General features: G+C 39.7%; 1 protein-coding gene across 1 annotated transcript in view; it reads left to right on the top strand.

The window, feature by feature from the left end:
• Positions 1 to 14,763, top strand: part of DIP2B (disco interacting protein 2 homolog B) — a 195,102-nt gene that overhangs the window by 157,081 nt on the left and 23,258 nt on the right. Inside the window, exons 24-33 of the mRNA XM_036759013.1 lie at positions 2,464 to 2,573; positions 2,694 to 2,774; positions 3,363 to 3,486; positions 4,825 to 4,946; positions 6,361 to 6,472; positions 7,818 to 7,927; positions 10,286 to 10,416; positions 11,001 to 11,169; positions 12,089 to 12,259; positions 13,149 to 13,210. Coding sequence (XP_036614908.1) covers positions 2,464 to 2,573; positions 2,694 to 2,774; positions 3,363 to 3,486; positions 4,825 to 4,946; positions 6,361 to 6,472; positions 7,818 to 7,927; positions 10,286 to 10,416; positions 11,001 to 11,169; positions 12,089 to 12,259; positions 13,149 to 13,210 — 1,192 coding nt within the window. The remainder of the gene's footprint in view (positions 1 to 2,463; positions 2,574 to 2,693; positions 2,775 to 3,362; positions 3,487 to 4,824; positions 4,947 to 6,360; positions 6,473 to 7,817; positions 7,928 to 10,285; positions 10,417 to 11,000; positions 11,170 to 12,088; positions 12,260 to 13,148; positions 13,211 to 14,763) is intronic.

Raw genomic sequence — 14,763 nt, 5'->3', positions numbered from 1 at the left:
ACTGATCAGGAAATGGATTGAAAAAAGCTGACGTAACTCGCTGGAGTCAGATCCTCAGAATCACTAGCCTAATGCTCTTGCCGCCACACAATACTTCCTCCCATCCCAGAAAGTGTGTTTTTCAAAGCAAAACATTTCAAGAATATACTCTAATCCCTGTTCTTTCAATGGCAACTGCTGGAATTTGTAGGCAGATGGTAGTATTTAATTATGATAAAAACGGTAAAATATTTTGCTAAAAAATGATTGCAGTAAATTTACAGCAGTAAATTATTGAAAGATCTTTCTACTACCTCTCAGACTTTTTGGGAAATTGTGGCAGATTTATTTGTCTATTAGGATATTTATATAAAGTAGATTCTTCTTTCTAGTAACATGAACAGTAGTTATCCAGCGAATGAAGATTTTTATGCCAGTTAGATATGTACTTGAGTTTTTAATCATCACCATTTACAGAATACCCACTGTATGTCGCTAGGACATACATAATATTTACCAGGTGCTAGGCTTGGTATTTCTAGTAAATGGTGAAGACACTATCCCTGTGTTCAGGAAGATAGGCTAGATGAGCCTACATCCTACTGATCAAAGGATTCATGGATCAAAATACACAAACTATTTTTTCTATTTTTGTTTGTTTCTTCTTTTTTGTGGTTCTTCCCTTTGGTTCTAATCCTTCTTTACAGCATGACTAACATGGAAATATGTTTATTATGTTTATACATGTATAGCCTATGTCAGATTGCACATCATCTTGGGGAGGGGGCAGCAGAGGAAGGGGGAGAGAATTTAGAACTCAAAATATTATAGAAGTGAATGTTGAAAACTAAAAACAAATAAATTAATTTATTTTAAAAAAAATAAAGAAAATACCCCCTCAGATTGACAAAGTTGACAAAAATGGAAAAATTGTTGGTAAGACTATGGGAAGATAGTCACATTAATGCACTATTGGTGGAGTTGTGAATTTGTCCAGTCATTCTGGAAAGAAATTTGGAACTATGCAAAGTTATTAAACTGCATACCATTTAGCCCAGAATTCTACTAACCAAGCCTATGCCACCAAAGAGAGGGGAAAAAAAAAGAGTACTCAGAAATACAAAAATATTGTAGTAGCTGTCTTTGTATTGGCAAAGAATTGGAAACTAAGGGTATACCCATCAATTGGAGAATGGCTGAATAAATTATGGTATTTAAGTGTAATGGAATACTATTGTGCTATAAGAAATTATTAAAAGGATAGTTTCCAAGAAATGTAGACAGTATTGTACGAACTGGTACAGAGTAGAGTGAGCAGAGCCAGGAGAACAATTCATACAATATAAAACAACTATAAAAAAAAACAAAAAAATAATAAAAGTAATGACAAAAACTTACAAAACACTGTTCTGCTTAAGTAAGTACACACAATTTTCACACCAAATCCCATTAACATTGAAGTTCAGACCATAAATACCTTTTAAATAAGGGATTCTCTTTGGGGGAGCTGTCACCATATTCTCCTGGATGCTCAAAATGACAGTACTTTCAGTCTTGTATTGAATCTGTGTCATTCCCTTCTTAATTCCCTGTTTATGTGCCATTCAGACTACTTAATCCTAAAATTGTATGCCAGGATCTCAGAATGCAGAGTGGATGAATAGATGAATAGAGACGAAGTAGTTTGTAAACTATCCCAGTGACAGTAAGAGACAATGATGAAGGTGTAGCACAAGGTCTCAGAACGTGTAGTATTGAAAATGGACATAGTGATGCAGTTGTGAGAAATGGAGATGATGCTGTGGCCAGGTTCTCATTTGACAGGGACAGATGGATGGAGGAGTTGTGCAGAGCTGGTGAGAATAACAAGGCATAAATACAGTACTGGTGGTAGCGTGGTTACTGCTGCTGATGTCATCTCCCAAGAAATGTGTGATGAATATATACGCTCATGTGCACTGGAAAGCATGCTTAATTTACCTGGTAGTCAACAATACCTCCTCTGTATGTTGTTCAGTTCATATTTCATCTTGTAAGTTTTGTGTCCAAGGACGCTGGCAGTTCCCCTTGGAGTCAGGAGAAACCCAGGTTTGAAAAGCAAAGCACTTCTTGACCCTTGCTACACAGTCACAAGCAGGTTACTTATGTAGCTTCTCTGAAGCTCATCTTTCTTCCCTGTAAAATGAAGATAATAATACCAGTGATTGCCTATCCCCAGGATTAAGGAAGATCAGATGGGATAATAACGTAAAGTACTTTGTAAACTTTACAGCATTATTTAAATCCCCATTGTTATTGTTATTCCTCCTAAAAGATTCTCTCCAGATCCGCATCTCTAGGTTTAGTATCTTTATAATTTTATGCTCTGATCGATGCAAATTAAGCTAGTGCTTGATATGAACCAGTTATAGTTTGGTTTGGATAAGCTTCCAGAGAAGTACAATTTGAGGTGAATTTCCAAGATGAATTCGTCTTCGCTTACAGTTGTAGGTCCTGCCTCTGTGATGGTTGGGAACCTGGTTGCTGGAAAACGAATTGCACAAGCTGCAGGGAGAGACCTTGGACAAATTGAAGAGAATGATTTGGTGAGAAAGGTGAGTGTTTCAGCCGTAGCTTTGCGGTAGATAGACTTGTAATAGAGTTTGTATCTATAGAACAGGAGGCAGTTTAGGAGACCCAGGTTGATGACCCTGTTTTCTGTTTTATGATTACAGCACCAATTTCTGGCAGAGGTATTACAGTGGAGAGCCCAAGCCACTCCTGACCATGTACTCTTCCTCCTGCTGAATGCCAAGGTATTAGGAATGAAACAATTCCACTGAATACTGTGCTGTACTATCCTAAGTCTCCTTTGATAGAGTCTTCATTTCAGTAAAGTGCTCTCTATTTAAACTCTACACAAGAAATCTGCTTTTTTAAACTTGTAACAAATAAAGATGATTTTCAAAATTACTGGAGGATTAAACTGTTATTTGCCAGAATAATTTATTCTGCTGTCTCTTCTTAGAGTACAGATAATTCTTATCCATGCACTAGCATGGATAATCCAAAATTTTTCTCTTTAGGGGTTTGGCTTGCATTGTTTATGAAGTTTTTTTCATCCGGAATCATACCTTTCTAATTACGTTTGACTTAAATTAACATGAAATTAATTTGCATTTCCTAAGCTTAAATTAAAAAGAGTAAAGAAAAGAAACACAAAACTATCTACTGGATGGCAAAGAATTTGAACTGGAATTCAAAATTTGATATGGATAATCTACAAAGCTGTAATATATGCCTAGCTTAAGAACTGATTGTATCGTTTTTTTCTGCTTTCGGATTTGTTTTCATTTTGCTTCTCAGCTCAACTTCCATTCCACTGACTATGTTTCTGTTTAAAGGGAACCACTGTGTGTACAGCTAGCTGCCTTCAGCTTCACAAGAGAGCAGAGAGAATTGCAGGGATTCTCTATGATAAGGGACACCTAAATGCAGGGGACAACGTAGTGCTTCTCTATCCTCCTGGTAAGTTGGACAATGACTCTTTAATCCCAAGCTTCACCTGTTCGTCACTAGCCTCAGAATCATGGACGGCACTGCTTGTCTACAGTTTAGGAATAGGGAGTATTTCATCTGCTATTTCTAACTCACTAATCTCTAAAATCACCATGACTCAAAAGTGTCATGGAAATGATAGTTGTTTAAAAGAATTTTCACAGTCCAATTAAACTATAAACTGCTTCCATTATTGCTGTGTTTTCAATTCTAGTGTGGTTTTTCTCCCTACTACTCCAGCAACCTCTTCTTCATAGCAAAGAGAGTGAGAATTATTTGATGACAGTTTGGTGTGCACAGTGACAAAATTACTGGTTGGACTTGTTAGACTGTTCTGTTTTTCTTTGCACTGTGCTTTATTCTTGTCTCATGCCCTGTTTCTGTCCCTAACACTTTATGCTCCGCTCCCTTTATACTTCTTTCTTCATTGTATAGAGTCTTAGAGTAAGAGGAGACCCTTGGAGACCATCTAGCAAGTACCCACCTAATTTAGGATCCATCCTTTATTTGGCTGTATCCAGGGAACACCACCCATTCTGTTTTGGATTACCTATAGTTATTAAAAAGTTCATATATTAAATGAAAATCTGTCTCCTTAGAACTAAGTTTTGGTCCTTCCTAGTAATTGGCCTTTATTCTGCCTCCTGAAATTTTACAGAGATCTAACGATCCTTCTGCATGAGAGCCCTTCAAATGTTGGAACACAGCACAAGCTCCATTTACATCCTCCCTTCCACCAACTAAACGTCCCCCATTCCTTCAGTCGTTGCTCCTAGGGCCTAACTTCCACACATTCCATCATCCTCCTTTCTCTTTTCCTCCGTTCCTCTTAATGCATAGTTGCCGGTCCTGAACACAATACTCCCAATATTATCTGACCCGGACTGAGGCTTGCAGGATTATCATCTCCCCTACTTGAAACATTTCAGCTTAAACTCTTGGGTCTTTTTCACATGAACCGCTATTAAATCATGACCCCCCCGTATCGTATGTGTGCAGGTGGTTTTGTTGAACCTAAGCACAGGACTTTACGTTATTTCCATAAAATTTTATCCTTGAGCTTTTTTTGAACCTCAGTTTTTTTTTCCCATAAGATGTATTCACTGGCCTTTTTGGGCTCTCTCTTTTGCCTTTGATCTTTTCTCCACTTTGTGAATTTCCTTCTTAACATCACTGCTGAAATTTTATCTGAATTACTCATTTGGCATATGATTGATGAACGGTATATAAATTATCTGTTGTTGAGAGTTCTAATACTTGGCGTGTTAAATGATATTCTGTGACCATGTCCCCTCCGTTGCCTTGCAGGCGTTGAGTTAATTGCTGCGTTCTATGGCTGTCTATATGCTGGGTGCATTCCTGTGACAGTTCGACCTCCTCATGCTCAGAACCTTACTGCCACCCTACCCACTGTCCGCATGATTGTTGATGTAAGCGCTAAGTGTAACCAGGCTAGTTGTTTTGTTTTGATCACCATCCCATCTGGGTACGGGCAATTGATGATTCTCAGGGATTTTACAAATTGGTTTTCACTTTGAAATGAGCAGAGTTCATTAAAGAGTTTCATGAAAAAACTCTTGATTTTTGCTAGATCTCTTCACCTTAATCTTGTCTCTCAATATTTATATGGTGTCTGAAGATATAGGAGCACTGTATTGCAACGATGATTAGTGAGTTAGAGAGTTTAAGTGTTTGCGGTGCCCACTGAAGGGCGTGTGTAATTTTTATTACTTAAAACCCATGAAACTTGTCTTACTCTTTTCCACATAATCTCTTCATTCTTCCCTGTCCTGACTCATTCTTGATTTTGTTACTTTGGAATGTGATCCTGCCCAAGGACAACACCCCAGTATATTTGTAAAGCAGTCTGTTCCCATGGTGTTAACAAAATTGTTTTTTAATCAAACAAAGGGCCCCAATGACATAAGTTAACATAGAATATTTACTATCCAGTATTTACTATCTAAGATCCAAGATAAATAAATTTGGTTCATTGAATTCCATTGTACTTTGGAGCACAGGACAGTTTGCTTTAGTTTTTAAATGTATATAATGTTTTTCTGATAATGACTTATGTCCATAGGGCCAAGGAATGTTCATTATAGATTCTCTTAAGTCCTAACAGGTGAATTCTGTAAAAATTTCATCGTGGTCTGGATAGCAGGATTAAGAGATCAGAAAATGAAAATCCTGCTTTCCAAATATATCAGGCAACATAGTATGGTAAAAAGAGCATGAGACTAGAAGTCAGGACATTCCTAGGTTCAAATCCCACCTTCAAGTACATAAGCTGTCTCACCTTAGTTTCCTTATCTGTAAAACGAGGCACTAATACCTGTAGTGTACACCTCACAGGATTGTGATGGGGATCTAATGAGGAAAATGTGTGGAAAGTATTTTGCAAACCTTAAAGTGCTATTATAAACAGACATTGTTGTTATGTGTCAGTATGTGGCAGAAAAGTAAGACTACAGAAATTAATTTTGTTTCAAGTCTATAAGTGGACAACAAATTCCTTTTATATGCTTCAGGAAGAGAAAAATGTAAGGGAGATAGAACATTTTTTCATACCTGCTTCATGGACTGGACATCAGAAGGCCTAACTTCAAGTTCCAGCTCTTCCACTAACTTGCTTTGTTATCTTAGGCAAGTCATATGATTTCTCTGGGCCTCAATTTTCTCTTATTTGTAGGAGAAATGAAAAATTTTGCCCAGATATCTGAGGTCCCCATGAGCTTCTAGGAGAAAAATTGATAAAATCCAGAGTACTTGCCTAGGTAGTAATATGTTTAATGTCACTACTGCTTATGGGTTTTTTCTTCTTTTCTCATGCCTGTTTACTAGGTCAGTAAAGCAGCCTGCATTCTCACAACTCAGACCCTGATGAGGTTGCTGAAGTCAAGAGAGGCAGCAGCAGCTGTAGATGTGAAAACATGGCCAACCATCATTGACACAGGTGAAAGGATCATCATGACTTCAAAACCCCAAGCACAGTTCTTTTTTTTTTTTTTTCGAGGGGGAAAGGCAGGGCAGTTGAGGTTAAGTGACTTGCCCAAGGTTACATAGCTAGTAACTGTGTCAAGTGTCTGAGCTCGGATTTGAACTCAGGTCCTCCTGACTCCAGGGCCGGTGCTCTACTCACTGTGCCACCTAGCTGCCCCCCAAGCACAGTTCTTAGGCACTTTCTTCCAGAGTTGTTGAGGGAGTAAATACTACTCATTCATTCTCCTGTGCTACCTAAGAAACCCCAGAGGATTATTCTAGATTATATATGGATTATACTTATTTACATAGTACTTGTAGCCCATTTCATTTATATAGAAACAACACTAAATATTCATTAGACAAATTAAATTTCTCTAAATTGCATTGCAAAAAAAGCCCAAGAAATTATGATGACCCAAATTCAAAGATTCCTGAATATCAAGATCTAAAAACAATTTAAAATGAAGAAAAGTTCTGTGAACACGTGTTCTATAACTCAGCACCATCACTGACCAATGGTGTTGCATTCACTTTGGGCAGGGTGATGTTCGAGGTGATGATAAAGTATTAAGAAGATCTTACCCTTGCTTTTTGATCTGGTATAACAGAAAAATCACTTAAGTGTTGGAAGAAAAAATCACCTAATCAGGAGTTGAAAGATCTGTTTTCTAGTCCTGACTCCATGGCTCATTGACCACATAACTTTGGGCATACCGTTAAACCTCTCTTGACTTCGGTTTCCCTCATCTGTATGATGGCAGTAATGAAAACTACTATAGATGTTTTCTAGCACCAATGAAAACAAACTCCAGCTTGTTCTTACTCTGGGGGTACTAGTTGTTAGCAAAGAATGAGATGTGTCAATATTCTATAGTTTATAGACCATGTTCAAATGTCAAGTGGCATTAATTAATCAATAATTTTTTGTCCAGATCTGTGATTTCATTAGTCTAGCACACAACCTGGTGAGGAAACTTCTACTGATGCAAGTTTGCAATTGTTTTGCAACTTATAGTGTTAGAGAGTGTTAGAGGCCCTGGAGGTCCAGTGGTTTGCCTTGGGTCTTCAGCCCTTATATGACATACACAGCACTCAGACTCTGATCTTCCCCACTCTGCAGCTGGCTCTCTCTCCCACACTGCCTGTCTATATTATTTCTATCATAATTGCAAGACAGAACAAATACATAGATGTTTTTTCATAGGTAAGATGGGAGTACACTCCAGGGGATGGCCTGTACAAAGGCAAAGAGAAAAAAATGGGTAGTAATTTTCATGTTCTAACATTCCTGACCTGTGTGGATTATTTCTTTGCAGATGATTTGCCCAGGAAGCGTTTACCTCAGCTGTATAAACCTCCTACCCCGGAGATGCTGGCATACCTCGATTTTAGTGTTTCCACAACTGGCATGCTTACAGGCGTGAAGGTAGAGTGAGGGGTCATGTTTAGATGCTTGCTGAGGGTCAACAGCAACAAAGAATTGTTCTGTTTGGGCACGGAGGGCAGAACTAGGAGCAACGGTGAAAGTCACAGAGAGGCTAATTTAGGCTTGATAGCAAGCAGAGTTACTACCAAGTAGAACTGTCCAAAGGGGAATAGGCTGCTTCAGGAGGGGAGAGAGTCCCCTCATTAAAGCAGAAGCAAAGCCAGGTGACCACTCGTCAGGTATGTGACAGGAGAGGTTTCTTTTGGGATTAGATGGTTGTTGAGGTGCTCTCCAACTAATTGCACTTCTATAAAATCCCTGCCCTGGCTTTCCTCCATTCCCCAACTTGACCCATAGTGGACCAATTCAGTTTTACATCGTTGCCCCCCTTGGCCTATTTCCAAATCCCAGGAGGATTCCCAACACCATCCACTTGGTTAAATGTATTAACTGGGTTTACTACAAATTTGTGTTAATCACAAGACCATTCTTTTATTTTATATATACAGAGGACTCCCAGTTCACATATCCATCCCTAGTCTCTCTCTTGGTCTCCAGTCCTGTGTCACCAACTGTTTATTGGATATTTTAAACCGGATGTCCCAAATACATCTCAAACTTGTTATGTTTCAAACGGTTCATTATATCTTACCTTCCAACCTGCTCCATTTCTCAACTCCCCCATTTTTATTGCGAGTCCTCATGGTTGTCAGAAAGGCTTACAACTTGAAGTCTTCTTCAGGTCCTCACTCTCACTTAGTACACGTATCTAAGAAGTTGCCAAGTCTTGTTCGTATACTACCCTAACAACAGCTTTCCCTTCTTTCTTCACAGCCATTCCAGCTTAGGCCTTAGCACCTTTTGTCTTGACTATTGCAGAAGTCTCCTATTAGTTTCCCTTCTCCACACAGCTACCAATGTGGTATTTCTAAAGTATAGTTCTTGTGCTATCACTTGCCTGTTTACAAAACACTGCTATATCCAGGAGAAGATACAAACTTCTCTATATGGCATTTTAAGCCTTTTACAAACTGGCCGTAGCCTGCCTTACCAGGCTTATTGCATGTTATTCCCTTCACGAACTCTGCATTCTGGCCAAACAGGCCTATTTGTTATTTCTTGTAAGCAGCCTTCTGCCTTCTATCTCTGCCTTTGCACAGGCTTTCCCCGTGCCTAGAATGCACTCTCTCTCGCTCTTTGTCTCTCCCTCCCTCCTTCCTCAGCTATTAATACTCCCTCAAAAGTGACTTTATATTTTCTTTGTAAAGATTCTGTACTCTCTTGTTATGTGTTCATGTTGTTTCTCCTAACAGAAGGTAAGCTTCTTGAGAGCAGGGACTATCATTATCTTTGTGTTTCCAGAGGTTGGCATTGTGTATAGCTTGTAGTAGGTGTTTAACAAATGCTTGTTTATTGATTAATTGATTGTCCTGGGGCCTTCCCTTCTAAAAGGACTGAATGACCCACTCTTCAGAAACCTGGAGCTAATGCAGATTTATTATTCCCAGCACTGACATTTATCATAATTATTCTTCCCTCTACAGTAATCCCACTCACCCTAAATTGCCTATTTTCTTCACTTAGCACAGTAGCTAATGGTGTGATGTGTCAGATAATTAGAATTATAGCTGTTAGAAAGTCATTCGCTCAAGAATCACACTTTAGTCTAACCCTCACATAGTGTAGATACCCTCCGTTGAAGTCCTAATCCTGTCTTACCGTAGTGATCTTAGGTTCTGAAAGGCTATGTCAGCATGATACAAACTTTGATAAATGCCCCCTAGCTACAGAGGTTTGGAATATAGGCCCCGTGTCACTGTCACTCAAGAACCAGCCTAACTAGGTTTGGATAGGTTGGCCCCTAGGTTGTCAGTTTTTTGGTCACAACAACTCATCAACCTGCTTGCTAAGGGAAGAGGAACTATAATCTACTTTAGTAAAGAAAGTATCCGTGCTGCTAATGCAATCACAGGGGTTTTTTTTTGAAGCATTGAAGTCAGTCAGATAAAGAGAATATCAACCAATAAAAAGCCATAGTTCCAAGTCTTAAAAAGTTGAGCTTTTGAAATGAGGATTAATTTCCATTTATGCCAAAAGGATCATTTTTTAAAATTTCTCCATACTATTGGCAACTAAACTAAGAGAGATGTTATAGCTTGAGAATCAGAACAATTCTTTGAAGTCAGGGGTGGGGAGCGGGGGAGAATCACATTTCTCACTCTTATGCTTTGAGACGTTTGAAAATTAAAAGTTGTGTGCAGCCAGCTCTGGGCTGCCCCCCTTCAGTATTTTGGCCAAACCTCTTGTTTCACCCTTGGAATCACCATTCTGTTTTCATCTCTGTTTCACACCTTGCAGATGTCCCACTCTGCTGTAAATGCTCTTTGTAGGGCCATCAAACTCCAGTGCGAGCTATACTCCTCTCGGCAGATAGCCATCTGCCTTGACCCCTACTGTGGACTTGGCTTTGCACTCTGGTGCCTCTGCAGGTAAGGGTTTCAAACTGAGAAACTGTCAGAAGTGGGATGGTAGACTGGGTTATTACCTTTCTACCCTTAACTGGGCATCTTAATTTACTCTGATTTTAATCATATTTTTAAGTTTCTGATATTTATCTACTAAATACATCATAGATATTGAGTTGGTCTTTATCCTGACTTTTTCCATTGAGTTGCTTTCATACTAGTTAAGATTGTAAGAGGAGAATGGCCTGTTATTACTCCCTTCCTCTCTTACCCAGTAATCCCCTTCTTAAAAGTTGTGCCAAGTTGGAGGATGACACAAATAAATTAGGACATGACCAGAAGATCAGAATGTGCCCCCCTCAGACATGTTCTTGGCACCCGGGAACATAGTCAGATGAAGTGATAGTGGGTGGTAGAAAAGGAACCTCCCTTTTCTTGTCAGAGAACTGCCTGTGTTAGGGATAAATGCCATCTCCTTGCAGGTACATACTCCCTGGGGACATTGGTTCTTGAATGACTGCCACCCTGGGCCCAGTTCTTGTACATAATGGTTTCTAGGATTCTGCCATAATCTCAGACATTTCTTCTCAATCCTCTCTCTATTGCAGTGTATATTCAGGTCACCAGTCTGTTTTAATTCCTCCCATGGAGCTAGAAAACAACCTTTTCCTTTGGCTTTCTACTGTAAACCAGTACAAAATAAGGGACACTTTCTGTTCCTACTCAGTAATGGAGCTGTGCACCAAGGGGCTTGGAAACCAAGTGGAAGTCTTAAAAGTAAGTGATTTTGCAATCTGACATTAAAACTGGTGGTGAAAGTGACCAAGGAGATGGTCCTATAAGAATTTAAAGAAACATTGCATTTTTAAAGGATGGGAGGAGAGGAAGGGATGCCCAAGGTTGTCATTCATTCTATTTTAATTACATGTATGGCCCTGAAAAGTCAGCCAGCCACAAAGCACTAGCATGTCTGTTCCCACTTAGTGAGCCTGAGGCAGCTATTTCTCAACTCCTTGCTTCCTGAGGGAGAGTAATGACAGTTGGGAGAATCAGTGGAAAGCTGAATAGAAATGGTACCTTATATTATAAAGATAGGAGGTCCATGAGATTTGAGCTCTTAGGTCCAAGAAACAAAGACAATACCTTTACTGTTTCAAGAGATCGGTTTTTGTGTTTTCAAACAGTGTGTCTAATTGATACGGGAATCATCAAGAAGTGACAAAAGAGCTTCTGAAAACCATTTTAAAAGGGGGGAAATATGAAATGCCAACTTTCGGACTTTTGTGTTGCCGCGACTTTCTTCCTCATCACCAGGACAGTCTTGTCTTTAAGAACAGGAATGGGAAACTGGAAATCTACTTGAGAATTTTACATTTGTTTGTTTTTTTAAAGAAACTCATTTTCCCTTTGTGAGAGAGGGACGGAAAGGGAAAGCAAGATAGTGTACAACCAAGGAACTGAAGATTTGAAGCTTGCAGTGAAGAAAAATACATAATCATTCTGTCAGCCAGGGGCAGCACCTCTAACCAATACTCCTTGGGTATTTTCTGTTCCCAAAGCTCTTGCCTTTCCTTCAAATGTTTATGATGAAAGATTGGAGCCCTCTAGCCCTCTAGGACCTGGCTAGAAAGAAAGGCATAGCTGATCATTCATTTGCTACATGTTCCTATGCATTATTGATCAAACGCTTTTACAGGCAAGAGGCATAAATCTGTCCTGTGTCCGGACCTGTGTGGTCGTGGCTGAGGAGCGGCCTCGTGTCAGCCTCCAACATTCCTTCTCTAAGCTTTTCAAAGATATTGGCCTCTCTCCAAGGGCCGTCAGCACGACATTTGGATCAAGAGTCAACGTGGCAATCTGTTTACAGGTGACTTTCTAGAAAATTTTTTCACTTAAAGTTCTACTTCATTTTAGAAAGGAGTTAATGCTTCTTATTTGTTCAAGAGCATATTTTGGAACTTCTTGAGCCTTATTTCCTTCAAATCCTCTTTTCTGTGTCCTCTGTACCATCAGGAGAATTTTTTTTAAAAAGGTACCAGCCTTTCTCTACATGTATGGTAGCTAACTTTGCCCCTTTACTTCTTAAACCTGGGATTGGAACAGAAGGGAAATAGCTGGAATTGAGGCTGATTTCAGTTTCATAGAATAAAGAATGATTCAGAGAATTAAAGAGGATATAAGTTACTTAGTCTTTGAATTAGTTTTATAGATATTTCCCAGCTCTTCTTACCCATCTATGCCAGTATCCTCAAAAGGTAAGATTATCTTCTTTGGATTTATAACATTGGATGTGGCCAGTAATTCCATATGACATATTCATGGCTCTCCTTTTTTCATCATCCTGGGGCCATGTTGGTTAGTATAATAGACACCCTACCCGCTGGCCCCCAGCAGCTGAGTCCAGGACAGGAAGATGCTTAGCTTACTTCGTAGTAAACCCTGAAAATTTCTGTAGCACCTAGAAATAAAAAAGGAGGCAGAATTCAGGGATCCCACCCCATTGCAATAAGACCAACTTGCTTATGCAGCTTCATAGCATTGAAATAATGAACACTAGGATGAAGTGTGAAGTTTCCATTTCTACTTAATGAAGCCTTGGCCAAGTTGTAGAGAAATAGGAAGAAGATGGATAATTTTCTTTATCTGCATGGTTGAAATTTGTGTTGTTGTTTTTACTTTAAAATGGTGAAGTAGAAAAAATACAAAATGATTTCTATTTTCTGAATAAATAATATATTGGATTTTTTTTTCTTTAGGGAACCTCAGGGCCTGATCCAACTACTGTGTACGTAGATCTGAAATCGCTGAGACATGACAGGTAAAGTAGTTTCAGATTTATATTATGAAGGCCTCCTTCTGGAGTTCGCAGGTACCAGTTAAATATACACTGAGAAAGCCAACATTTTTTTTCCTTATAGAAGGAAAAAGAGTTTTATACACTACTGAGTAAAGGATGGATGGCATGCCTTGATTTTTATTAGCACTTGATGGATTTACATATGGCAACAGAAAATTTTTTTATACACTGTTGGTGAGCTGTATTTCTGAATCAGAGTAGTAGTCACAAGATTTAAAGCTGGAAGAGACTTTAAAGGCCGTGTAACTGGCTCATTTTACAGGTGAGAAGCCTTAGGCCTCAAGAGGTGAAATGCCAAGCCCGGAGTCACACAGGTGATGAATGGCAGCACCAGAATCAGTTCCCACTTTGTGCATTAGGTTGTACTGGGCGCTGAGCAGGAATTAATCTAAGACAAGAGATGGTTCCTTGAGTTTGAGAGTTTACACGTTTCAAATATAGAAGGCCTCATGAACAAATGGAAGACCAGGGAGTCCAAAGACCTAGCTGGGAATCCTGGCTCTACCACTTAACAGCTACATGGCCATAGGCAAGTCATGGAACCTCATTGAGCCTTGGATTCTTCATCTCAAAAGTGAGGGTGTTGATGACATCTGAGCTTTCTTCCTGCTTTCAAAGTCTGTGATTCTGTAAAAATACAAATTTGTCTGTGACTCTAAGATAATCCACTTCGTCACACAGTTCTTAGGTTGTAACTATGTGTAAAGCACCAGGTTGGTCTTGGAGATGACACAGACCCTCTTCTCATGGAGCTTAGATAGAGTCTAGTGGAGGAGGGACACATCTACAGATAACTAGAAGAGAAAATGAGTTAAGTATAGTAAGAAAGGTCCGGGCAACGTGTAGCAAGAAATTGAGGGGTGGTCTGAGGAGTGTAAGCACAGGCACAACACAGCGGAGGGGGCGATAAGGACGAAGAGGAGTACATTCAGCCGAAGAATGGCTCGTATGAGATGGGGTTGTGCAGCTAAGTTGGAGCCAGCATGTGGAGGTCTTTGGATGCTGGGGTTCAGAGCTGACACTTGATTGATAGGCGGTGAACTGCTGAAAGTTTCTGAGGAGAGGAATGGTACCCTATTAGCCCTGCGTTAGGAAGATTTACTCTGATAGCAGCTGGAGGATGGCTTGGAGACTGGAAGTGAAGACACCCAGTAGTCCCAGAAGAGATCAGAGCCTGAATCAGTGTGGCTCCTCTGGCAGTAGGGAAAATAGCAAGATGCAACAAGTTCCAGAGGTACAAATGAGAGTCCTTAATACCTAACTAAACACCTGGAGTGAAGGAGAGCTTAGAACGGAAGGGAAGAGGGAAGGAACAAGTATTTACGTAGCACCTACTGTGTGCCAGGCATTATGGTCCTTACAGCAACAACTCTGGGAGGTAGGTGCTATGATTATCCTCATTTTATTGATGAGAAAACTGAAGCAGATGGCAATCAAGTGACTTGTCTAAGGTCACAGAGCTAGTAACTGAGCCTAGGTTTGAACTCAGGTCTTCCTGACTCCAGGGCCAGCAC

The sequence above is a fragment of the Trichosurus vulpecula genome, chromosome 5, assembly GCF_011100635.1.
Source record: "Trichosurus vulpecula isolate mTriVul1 chromosome 5, mTriVul1.pri, whole genome shotgun sequence".
In the NCBI taxonomy this organism is placed as follows: Eukaryota; Metazoa; Chordata; class Mammalia; order Diprotodontia; family Phalangeridae; genus Trichosurus; species Trichosurus vulpecula.
Note: the sequence above shows the minus strand (reverse complement) of the source record. Positions and strands in the feature narration are given on the sequence as shown.